Source organism: Acomys minous (assembly GCF_964271855.1).
Source record: "Acomys minous genome assembly, chromosome: 2".
Taxonomy (NCBI): Eukaryota; Metazoa; Chordata; class Mammalia; order Rodentia; family Muridae; genus Acomys; species Acomys minous.
Window position 1 is genome coordinate 2,063,386 of NC_140484.1, and position 12,264 is coordinate 2,075,649.

The 12,264-nt window shown below is 46.6% G+C and overlaps 1 protein-coding gene across 2 annotated transcripts in view; it reads left to right on the forward strand.

Annotated features, from left to right (window-relative positions):
* SHTN1 (shootin 1) overlaps window positions 1-12,264 on the forward strand; it is a 108,032-nt gene that overhangs the window by 38,324 nt on the left and 57,444 nt on the right. For both annotated transcript variants that reach the window (XM_084772843.1, XM_084772842.1), the window contains exons 5-8: window positions 1,826-1,994; window positions 4,835-4,932; window positions 6,598-6,679; window positions 10,045-10,139. In XM_084772843.1, coding sequence (XP_084628969.1) covers window positions 1,826-1,994; window positions 4,835-4,932; window positions 6,598-6,679; window positions 10,045-10,139 — 444 coding nt within the window. The remainder of the gene's footprint in view (window positions 1-1,825; window positions 1,995-4,834; window positions 4,933-6,597; window positions 6,680-10,044; window positions 10,140-12,264) is intronic.

The following is a 12,264-nucleotide window of genomic DNA, read 5'->3' on the forward strand; positions in this document are numbered from 1 at the left end:
GTACCGACACTACACTAGGATTCATAAGTTACTGAGTCAGAGCCTGACCAGGAAGGTGAGTTTCCATGTCTCGTTACTGCTCTGATGCACGCACAGCATTATGGGTCGCTGCTTTGAAAGCACTGACAGGATGAGTGTGTGTCCATCGCTCTCACTGCCTGCACATCCCTAGAGTTTTTCAGTCCGTGATACGGGACTTACTTCCGTGTGCATTCCCACATAGACTTGTAAACACACACACACACACACACACACACAACATTTTAAAAAGTAAATCGTTAAAGTGGAATTAGGGAAACACCATAGATGTGCTCATTGTATGTGAAAGGTGCCATGATGGCCTGATACATGCTACAGACATCATGAATAGATGTTAGGCGCATCCTTTGTCAGATCTGCAAGTGGGCTGCATTTCTCTGAGTAGCAAGGTTTGTGTAAATAACTTATTTTTCTATATCTTTGTAATGAAATTTCAAATGGGCCATTCTTATGGTACAATTTGACTTCATCATTTTTTTTTTTTACAAGTCCAACTCCTCTGCTTTGCTAAAATGTGCAGGCTAAACTGGCAAGTGACCATGTATTTGAAGCCGTATGATTCAAGCTATTGACTCTACCCTTTCTTCATTGTTCTGTGCCCACTATAACCACTGTAAATGTGCATATAGCCGTGAGTTCAGCTAGCATAGAGGGAAGGCAGGATTGCCTTCGCCCTGTGATTTAGAGAAAATTCAGTGAATAAGCACAGAATTACCCCTCTAAGAAGACAAGTAATGGTGATGAAACCCCTTCCCCAAAATTCACGAATTTGAACTCTTCAAAGATGTCCATGTAAAGTGCATCAAGACTTCACTTGAATAAATCTTGTATTTTTCTTTCAACAGATGAGACTGGCCTAGGACTCAGGGCTCCTTTCTCTGCCTCCTACCTGCCTCTTTGTCACTTGCTTTGGGGCTTTACTGCAGGATCTTTCTGCTCTCAGTCCTGTAGTGGAAGCGGGTTGTCCTCACCTCACGGCTAGACACGCAGGAACCCTGCCAGCATCCACATCTCTAGGGAAGAGATACGATTGGCTAAATGTGGTCCTGTGCGCTAACTCTGACTCCTTAGCTTTGGAGGATGCCATTGTCTTCCCACAGAAACCAGATGAACAGAAAAGAAGGGAAGCTGGGAAAACAGACTTGTGTTCAATATTCTCAGCATAGCATCAAATGGAAATTTACTTGAAATAAAGAGATTTTTATTAAGATGTTAATAATAAGGTATTAATGGATAGAAATGCTGGTATTTTACCTAAATGCCTTCTCTGTCTTCCCTCTCTCTCTCTCTCTCTCTCTCTCTCTCTCTCTCTCTGTGTGTGTGTGTGTGTGTGATGTGTGTGTGTGTGTGTGTGTGTGTGTGTGTGTTGAGTGTTGAAAGTGAGTGCACGCATGCCATAGCCTACATGTGGGTGGCAGAAGACAACTTTTGGGAATTGGTTCTTTTTCCACCGTGAGTTCTGGGGAGCTCAGGAGCTCAGGTTTAAACACTTTTACCCATTAAGTTCTCCCACTAGCTCCTGAATTTCTTGTATTTTTTTTTTAAGTTTATAACCAACAATCCCACTTGCTACTGCTATAACTCAGGATGAGACCTCACTTAAAAATAAACTTAATATTAAGGCATGTGAGTACTTTATTTATAGAATCAGTCTACCTTTTACACCCTACTGTGAATGTTAATGAATATGTTATGCAAAAATGCAATTTATTTAGTGTTTAAAAATCCAAGATACTCCCTTGACTGCTTGATAAAATAACCATTTTTTTTTCTATTTTAATTTTAGCTGAATAAAGAAAATAAAACACTGAAAAGAATCAGCATGTTATACATGGCCAAGCTGGGACCAGATGTGATAACGGAGGAGATAAACATCGATGACGACGATCCAGCTGCAGACACAGATGGGGCGGCAGAGACCTGCGTGTCCGTTCAGTGTCAGAAGCAGGTCAAAGGTGGGAGGCCGGCGTTGCGCCTGAGTGTGACCTCTGCCAGGACAGAGCTTCCTATCTCTGAACGCACACCAGAAATCCATGAGGAGTTTTGAAAACACGTGGGACTGGGGAGATGGTTCGTTGAGTAGATGCTTTGCTGAGAAGTCATGAGGACCTGAGTTCAAATCCCCAGCATCCACATAAACCTGCACAGATGTCCATGCCTGTAATACCAGAACTGGGCACATGGCCACAGGAAGGCCTGGGCTTGCTGCAGCTAGTTAGATCAGCAGCCATCTCTAAGTTTAACACAAGGGGATAAGGCCTGGACTAAGGGAGCAGGACAACTGACTTCTTCTTGGGGCCTTTATGCATGAGTGTGTCGGCACATGCGCACATCCCCACATGTGCACACCTAACACCACGCACATACACAAGAAGAGCTTTTGTGACCCACCAGCCACATGTCTGACTTAATTTGCGGGAGGAGTCAGGGAAGCAAGAATCACAAGAGTTCCTCTTTCTTGCTCGCTTTGTGGGTTGCTTTCTTGTTTGGAACTGGGCACTGTCAGAAGTGTGGCCTGGCTGGAAACGGGAAGCTACCATAACTTTAAGAGTTTGAGCCATAATTCATTTCTATCTTTCATATTTGCTTTATTTTATATGTACAAGTGTTTCACCTGTGTGTAGGCGTGTGCATGAAGTGTTAAGGCAATTTTGATGAGTGAAAGATAAGTGTAGTTAAAACCATCTCTCACTTGGCAGGTGGTATAGCCAGGCATACAAAGAGCTTATCATGTGCAAAGCCCAGGATTCTTCAATCCCCAGCACCAGATTGTGTGTGTGTGCGTGTGTGTGTGTGTGTGTGTGTGTGTGCATGTGTGTGCATGTGTGTGTGTGTGTGTGTTTCTCCAATACCCTGTATTTATTTGGGTCTTTGTTAAAGGTTCGATAACACGTGTGGCTCCATACATGTTCAAAAGTCATGCTTATTATTTTGCCTGGGAGATAAAATTTCAGATGGAAGTGTAAAGAGGGAAGGTGCTTCCTGACTCACTGGGCGAGGGGCTGGTTGGGAGGGGGTGGGGCGCGAAGGCCGCCTCTCTCCATTGCTCTCCCTTCTGGAATGAGTCAGCTGGTGGAGGAAGTGACTGAGCACCAACTCTCAGAACTTCATCAAGTTGAGTTCATGCAGAAAAAGTTAACTTATAGATAATGACATAGCGGGTCTCTTATTGTCCTTGGTGAAGGGTGAAAACTGAAAAGCCATTAGAAACAGCACCCAACAAAGCAGTAGGCCAAGCAGAAGTTTAAGAAGCCTTTGCTAACCAGTGGCTGCTTTTAGCCACACAGTCCCCTCAGTCTAAGCCCTGTGGGAACAGCTGCTAATGCTTTTCAGCCTTGTAACATACTCTCACCAAATCATAATAATAAATAATAAAAATAAACGAATAAAACAGAACAACCACCACTCGGAAGGGGAAGTTGCTCCTGTTCACTTTCAGGTGAAGATTTCTCTTTCCCTCTGAGTCTGAATCCCCAGGTTATTTATTAACTGTCCCACCATCTGCTTACATTGTGTTGTACTGAGAGTTCACAGCCATTACCAAAACAGAGAAGTTGGCACAATGCCTTAATTTGTCTCTGCTGAAAGCCTGAAATTTTTTTCTACTTCTAAAATGCCAGATAGATTTTTAGAATGTGGGTCTTTAATAGATTGCAAAGAAACCCCATGTCTTCTTTATATTATAGAACTCAGTACAGAGGTTTCCCAAAACAAAAAAGAAAGCTGGGCATGGTGGTGCACGCCTTTAATCCCAGCACTTGGGAAGCAGAGGCAGGTGGATTGCTGTGAGTTTGAGGCCAGCCTGGTCTACAAAGTGAGTCCAGGACAGTCAAGGCTATACAGAGAAACCCTGTCTTGGAAAAAACTAAATAAATAAATAATAAAAAGAAACTACCAGGTGGCCCAGTTACGTACATACCTTACAGAGTCTTTGCATATCCACGTCAACCCCAGCTATATTCACAACCGCAAGGAAATGGCATTATCAATAGATGGTAACAATATGGTGGTACACATACACAATGGAATTTTATTCAGCTGTAAAGGAAAATCAAACTATTGGCTGTGGAGAAGGCTTGGGGGTAAAGTGCTTGCTGGGCAAGGGTGGGGGCCTGAGATTAGGTCTCCAGGCCTAAGTCAAGATGGAGAGGGTAGCTTGTGTCTGTAGCCCCAGCTCTCCTTCCCAGAAGCTTATGGGCCTGGTGTGCTCAGTAAGCAAGGCTGGACGGTGAGAACCTACCTAAAGCTGTGTCTGGTTTCTACATGTGTGTTGGCATGTATATATGTACAGTCACATACATGAACATGTGCACACATATACATACAACAATAGAAGGGAAAATGAAAATGTGGAATGTGTAGAAAAAAAGAACAGAACTGGAAATACTACTTTAAGCGACATAACCAAGCTGAGAAAGGCAAGTACCACATATTCTGTCTCATCTGTAGATCCTAGCATCATCTCATTTTATCTTTGTGTGTTTGTAGAGGAATGAATGTAAGCAGATGGGCACAAAATCACAGAGAGGTCCGTGTGTGTGTGTGTGTGTGTGTGTGTGTGTGTGTGTGTGTGTGTGTGTGTGTGTGTGAAGTTCTGAGGAAGGAGAGGGGAGCTGAAAGGCTCAGGGGGACCCTGTGGACTCAAGAGTTCAAGTGGAGAGTTGGGGACAGGAATGGGGGATGGGGTTGAATAATCAGCCGGAACAAAAGAATGAAAATGCTGAAAGAAAACCTGTTATTTTGTTTGCTAATTAAAAAGTAACATAAGTTTAATTTCCTTCCTTTAATATTACAGAACTTCGAGATCAAATTGTATCTGTTCAGGAAGAGAAGAAGGTGTTGGCTATTGAGCTGGAAGACGTCAAGAGCAAGCTTGCGGAGGTGACGGAGGAGGTAAGTTTCCTCCGCCTGAAAGGCTTTCAAACCTGGGGCTGTTTGGGGATTGGCTACGTTGCAAACTTGCTATTAAAAGCTTACTTTTGATAGGAGCACTATGTGCCAACTTTCATTTTACCCCATTTTCAGTCATGCAGAAAAAGTAAGGAGAGCAAGCTATGAGCATGCACCACTCCCCATCTTAGCCAATCAGACTGTAGGGCAGCCCTCGTGGGTGGGGCCCATGTGCTTCTCTCCCCATCTTAGCCAATCAGACTGTAAGGCAACCCTGGTGGGCGGGGCCCATGTTGTCCCCAGTTAGTCTGATGAGAGGCAAGTTTGTAAGACCAGTGACCCCTCTCTCAGATCACATACTCTTATTTACCCTGGTGAAGTAAAACCAAGAGCAGCTTTCGGTGGGCAGCCAGCCTAGTGGGGGATGGGCCATCGCTGCGTGTCCCTCCCACAGAACAGAAAGGAAAGGTGGAGTGAAGGTTCAAGGGGTGATTTGGGAGACTCTTTCTCTTGAGCTGCCTGTAAGCACGAAGCCACTCCATTACCACTTATTTGTAGCAAGGCTTCAAGGATCTGCCTGCACAACCTTGTCTTAACCTTGTTTCCGTGGGTGTCAGACGCTGTAGCCACCCCCACCCCCCACCCCCGAGTTTAGGTACCAGTGTCTGCCACCATTGCAGTAACCCCAGGTGCCCCACTGAGTGGTCATCAGTGAGCAGCCTTCCCTGGGCAGCTTCCTCCTCCGTCCATTCTCAACTCATGAAGTCCTGTCACATACAGGCTGGGCAGCCGAGCCCTCCAGCACCCCAGCCCAAAGCAAAACATGAGATTTATGTGAAGAGAATGTGGTTTATGAGCTCTCGGGAGGTGCTGGTGGGTCCGAGGCTCCGTTCAGATCCTTGTAGTTTGCTTCTGGAGTGAAATGACCAGGAGTGGACACGGGAGCACGTTCTGGTACTATCTGCTTAGCCTCTGAGAGGTGTTGCTGGGAGACAGTTCAGGGCTTGTTTTTATTGTCACGGTTTCAAACATCTTGAATGGAGTGAGCTTACAGACATCTAGGCTTACCTCACAGGCACCAGCGGGCCATGGTAAAATGTGGGGCACCACTGGGCAGCTGCCTCCTCACTCTATGCCCAGCTCCCTAAGCAGGGATAAAACGTGGTATTAAAAGTTATTTCAGAAATTTAAATTTGAGAGAAAATATCACAGATATACTTTATGAAACCAAGAATCATCAAAATTTAGTTGCCTTTTATTTTTAAAAAATTAACGTGCTTTTTTTTCACATAAAATTGAAGCTCAAACTAGAGCCTGAAGTTGAGCACTTGCTGTCCTGTTTAAAGATAGGGTTTTGTGGATGATGCAACTTGGACTTTTGCACTAAAAATATTAAGTGGGTGGCACTGAGTGGCTATCCTGTGTACGGAGGGTCCAGCGTCAATTTGAATATGTAAATGAGCTATGCTCTGTTCCTAAGTCCCAGGGTTGTGTCCTACAGAGGAGCATTAGTGCCCTCGGTGGAGGAGCTGACGGCCGTTGCCACTTTATGCCACGACCTCGTCGTGTCGGAAAGCCAAACAGCCACTTGAGGGTCCCCTGTTATCATATGTCTTACTTACAATTTTGGGTATTTTTTTTTCTCTCCTCCACACTTCATATCTGTAGGTAAATAAAGTTAAGCAAGAAAAAGCTGTCTTGAACTCAGAAGTTCTTGAGCAGAGGAAAGTCTTAGAAAAATGCAACAGAGGTATGTCTTCCCAGTCTCGCTTACACATATCTAGTGCTTCTCCATGCATGTGCATAGAGCTGATCTTTTTTTCTGAGGCTGTGTTTTGCTTAGCAGTTCCTCTCTCTCTCTCTCTCTCTCTCTCTCTCTCTCTCTCTCTCTCTCTCTCTCTCTCTCGTCTATTATTTTACCACAGAGAAAACTTAAAAGGGATTTCTACCCAGGCATGGTGGACCCCTGACTTTAACCCCAGCACTTGGGAGGCTGATCTCTTGTGAGAGCGAGACCAGCCTGAGCTACTTAGTGAGTTTCAGTCTAGCCAGGGTCACACAGTGAGACCCTATCAAACATACACACAAGAGAGTGGCCAGAGTGCTCCTGTCATCCTGGCACTGGGGAGGAAGAGGCAGAGGGATCTCCGAAGCTTACTGTCCAGCTAGCCTAAGCCGAACTGATGTGGCTCAAACTCAGGAAGAGACCCCACCTCTAGAATAAACAAATAAGATAGATGATAGATAGATAGATAGATTGATTGATAGATAGATAGATAGATTGATTGATAGATAGATAGATAGATTGATAGATAGATAGATAGATAGATAGATAGATAGATAGATAGATATGGATGAATGGTAGTAATTGAGAAAGATGACCAAAGTTGACCTACATTTCCACATACATACACATGAGTGTATGCACAGTACACACACTGCATTAAAAAAAAAAAACCTAAATAAAATCTATTTCCCTTAAGGGACTTGGAACGAACTAGCTTATTTTGAAACTTTAAATGTATACACTTTCGTCCTCTGTGTTTTGTGGGGCCTTGGCCATTTTTGCCTCCTTAGCACTTATATGGTCGATGGGCTTGTTGGTAAATCTGAGTCCAGGAGATTCAGAAAGCTTCATAAACATGACAACATTGAGAATTAAGAGGATGTAAAGAGGGGGCCCATGGGAAATGAGCATCCAGACTGGCATCCAAGCCAGGTGTAGCTGTATGTCCCAGCACAGCAGAGGCAGAGGCAAGTGGGTCTCTGTGAATTTGAGGACAGTCTTGTCTACATGGTGAGTTCCAGGCCAGCCAGGAAGATAGGCATGCCAAGTGTCTCCTTGCTCTGGTGTCTTGCATAAATCCTCTTTGTATCTGAAATATGGCTCTGAGCCTCTAATGGCCAACACAGCAGGGGATTTATAAGACAAAGAAATATGGCTCTGAGCCTCTAATGGCCAGAGGCCATTTATGTAAGACAAATTACAGAAAAACAAAGCCAGCGATGAGGAGAATGGGACCCATCTCATACAGGGAAATGTTTCCCGTGGCTGCTTCAAAACAAGGTACCACGGTACTCGGTCAGCATCTCATTCTTACTGTTGAGCATGGCGTGAGCGTCATACAGGTCGGTCTGTGGAACAAGACAAAAGGCTTTCTAGGGGTATAGGTTTCCACCTTCAGATGTCATCTGGGAGTATGACCTCCTTATCTGCTTGGCTGTGGGAGGGGCCTCCTTCATGGAGTCCCACCTCAGTGATGGCATCGCTTCCAAGCAGCACCTGTGTAGACCTAGTGCCTGGCAGCAAGCCCTGCTCTTCAGGTCCCTCCACCTCTTGATGCTAATACGCAGGGGACCAAACTTGCAGCATGTGCGTCATCGTCGGAGGCCACACCACATCTGCACTGCGACAGGTGATTAACATGTTTCTTCCACCTGCCCCCAAGCCACTCGGTGTCCTGGTTCAGAAAACGGGACACAAGCAAGGCTTCCCAGGCTGCCCTCACTGGTGCTTCTGTGTTGCTTATCAGCTAGAGTCTTTACGGGAAAGGTCTGGGAGGCAAGCCAGAGAGATGAAGAAGATGGGAGCTTTCCTTCAGGCCCCGCCTCGGTGTGTCCACCTGCATTCTCTGTGTGCTGTGTAGGACTCGCTTTCACCCCGTGGGTCTTGCCTTTGGGAAGTCCCCCATCTAAGAAGCAAGCAGGAGGTACATGAGCATGCCACCAGGACCAGGGTATTTCCTGTCAGAATCCAAGTGAAAGGGACCTAGACCTGGGAAAATTCACTTTTTATTATAGTGTTCGGGCTGGAGACAAAGCGAGCCTGTCGTCCTGCCCATGGCTTCAGATAGTCATGGCCCCATTGTTCTCTACGTGAAATTCCTTTTTTAAATAGGTCTGAGAGTCATTTAGTCTTCAGGGACCTGTAATTCCCGGCACAGACTGCCACTTACGTTACTTTACCCGAGTTAGACTATCCTTGCTTCTGCGTGAGGAGGCCGTAGTTTACGAAGAGCAGAGTTTGAAATTCTATGTCATTACATAGCAAACCCGTCCTTAGTCAGTTAGGGTTGAAGTGCCCAGTGGAACAGAGTGTGAAAGCAGCCATTAAGCGCGTCTTGGCGGGGAGTTTATTGATATGACTCAGCTCGGAGCGAGGCTCTTCAGCGGCTGTCTGCCTGCATTGTGCCGGGTTCCCAACAGCGTCAGGGCCCCCCACATCCCGTCCACAGCAGTGTTTAACAAAGTAGGCCACAAAATGTCAAAAGCAGCCAGGATTGCATGTTGCTTTTATTTGCCAGGACTTTCCTACAGTAATTTTTTTTTTTTTTGCACGTGTGGGAGGGATGGTGAATGTGCTGGGGGTGGGTGGGAAGGCGGAGTGAGTGGGGGTCCTCACTATGTAGGCCTGGCTGGCATCTCACACATAGCTGTTGACATGTTATGTGTGCCCTGCCCTGTGAAATGCCTGTGATGGGTCTTATGTTCGTGACTTTAAAAGACAGAAATGAGGGGCCTGCAGAGATGGCTCAGTGGCTAAAAGCACCTTTCTCCTCCCACAGAGGACCCGGTTCAGTTCCCAGTGCCCTCATGGTGGCTCACAACCACCTGTAACTCCACTTCCAGGGGCTCTGACACCTTCTGACCTTAGGGGACACCAGTCATGCATGTGACACGCAGACAAACATGCAGGCAACACACTTATACACATAAAATCAAACCTAAGAATCCAGGAATGTATTCATTTTTCACTGACTGACACCATGTCTTTCCCTATATTTGCTTCTGCCGTGTGGCTCCAACCACGCAGTGGTGTTTCTTGTGCTGTGTTTTACCAATCCTTTGGTGCTCCCCAGTGGTCCCAAGAACATGCCTGCAAGCACCTCCCTATATGTTCCCCTGATGTGCTATTTTAGGATGAGCATTGATGTCTAGGGGTGTGAATGGTTTTAAATCTTCCGTTCACATTACTAAATTGCATCCCACCCGCACCCACCACTGCACCAGCCAGGAACAGACAGAGGCGCCTGTGTGCCTTACAAAGAATCTTTCCCCCACGAGCTACTGGTAATTTGCTCAGCCCATTGCCTCTTCTCTCTTTGTGTGCTCAAGTGTCCATGTTGGCTGTCGAGGAGTACGAGGAGCTGCAGGTGAGCCTGGAGTTGGAGAAGGACCTTCGCAAGAGAGCAGAGTCCTTCGCACAAGAGGTGGGTACGCTGCCCAGAGTGAGGGACCTTGCCGAACACCCGTGAGCAAGGCAAGTCGAATGCTGCCGTATAAGAAGGCTAAGAGGCTCCAGTGTTCATGGCGCAGTGGGTGACCTGTTTACATAGTTTCTATGTAGTTTGTGTAAGGACCTACAAGAGAGCCATTTGACGCTTCCCACCCCAGATGGTGACTGTTTAAGGAGCTGGAGATACAGTGACTCAGATCTAAGCATCACAGCTTATGTACATACGTCAAATCTCCCTGGTGCGCCCCATAAGTGTGCACAGCCGTTATGTACCAACTGGAATCTTTGGGAAATGTTTGAATGGAACTTAGTGACTTTACATGAAGAATCTTGGCTAGGTGGGAGCTGTGTCATGGCAGTGGATTTGCCGAAGTTAGTGGGGAAAGCGTGGGTTGCGGTTCTGCCACTGCATACAACCTCTGAACTGTCCTACGAAGGTGGCGCTTCTACTGTCTGTAAAATGGAGGCTTGTGTAATGGAATGAGGGAGATTTTTAGAATGCAGAGGAACATGTGTGCGCGTGCATGTGTGTGCATACAGAGCCTGGTGATCAACATCAAGGGTCCATCTCAGTCACTCTCCACAGTGTCTCTGACTAACACGGGCTGCTCACAGGGTAGGCTAGCTTGTTAGTGGGTTTCAGGAGTCTACTTGTCTCTGTTTTTCCACCTCTGGGATTATGAGCATTTGGCATCCAGGCCCAGCATTTCCAGGGATTCTGGGGAACTGACCTCGGTTCTTCAAACTTGCACATTAAACACTCGATGAACTCATTGATCTATCCTTCCAGCAAGAACAAAACAATTTTTAAAAGCATTTTGTAGGTGACAGAATGTGGCGCAGGGGAAAGAAAGACTTGTCATGGAGAGACCTATAACGTGATGAGCGGCCAGGCTGGGTGCAGAACGCCTATGCGTGATGAGCGGCCAGGCCGGGTGCAGAACGCCTATGCGTGATGAGCGGCCAGGCCGGGTGCAGAACGCCTATGCGTGATGAGAGGCCAGGCCGGGTGCAGAACGCCTATGCGTGATGAGCGGCCAGGCTGGGTGCAGAACGCCTATGCGTGATGATCAGCCAGGCTGGGGGCAGAACGCCTATGCATTTCAGGCATTCTTGAGAATCTGAGCTGTGTCTCAGTATCATCTCAGATGACAGGGTCATAGCATCTGCCTCTCTCTGCTGGCCATCGTCTGGTGCTCTCGTTGTGCCCGAGTTGATTCTTTCATCACTAATGGGCCGCCGCCATGTTGTACACCCATTATCTCAGCCACTTGCTGGTGTAACGATTTCCCTCTTGGGTTATAGATAAGCATTGGCGTTCTCTGGTTCCACCTGACCTTTGTTGACATGTGAGCCTTGGGTATTCCATGGCTCTGGGGCTGTTGCCAGGGGAGTGGCCTGCCACCAGGTAGCTGAACTGAAACGTCAAGCTTCAATCAGCCAGAGCTCCATCTCCATCGGAATTTGAACCTTGTGTTGCAGGAGGCAGCTAAGGAGCTGAAAGTGGTCCTAGGATGAGGTATCCAAGCTGGAGGAAGAAGACAGTGTTGCAAGGAGGACATTTGAAAACTAAATCATGTTTCTGTGTAGGACTTGTTTGTTTGTTTGTTTTGTTTTGTGTTTTTGTGCCAAAGCATAGCCGGACTAATATTCACCTCCACGGAAGGTTTAATCCAAGCCTCTCTGGTTTGAAATGTGATTTATTCAGAGAATTTGATGAGAGGTAGATCAATAGTAGTCTCTCTTGACTCACAAGAAAGTAAAAAGAACTGAAGTGTGTCAGAGCTGTGCTGTTATAGATGGTGCGGGGGGCGGGGGGGGGGGGCCACAGGGGTGGAGGCGGGTAGGAACACATGGAGGACATAGTTGTGAGGCTGGGAAGGTCGCCATGGCCCACCTGAACAGCAGGTTCTTACCAAAGCATTTTCAGTTTTCTACGTGTTATTTGTACGATGACGTTAGAATACAAAATAAAAACCACTTGAAAAGCCTGGAGGCTCCGCAGTGGCAGAGAAGACAGGAGAAGCGAGGTTCCTTTAGGGAAGCATGCGTGAAGGGGTCCCTCAGGCCCACTGGTGGGTCTGCAGCCCTTATGCCAT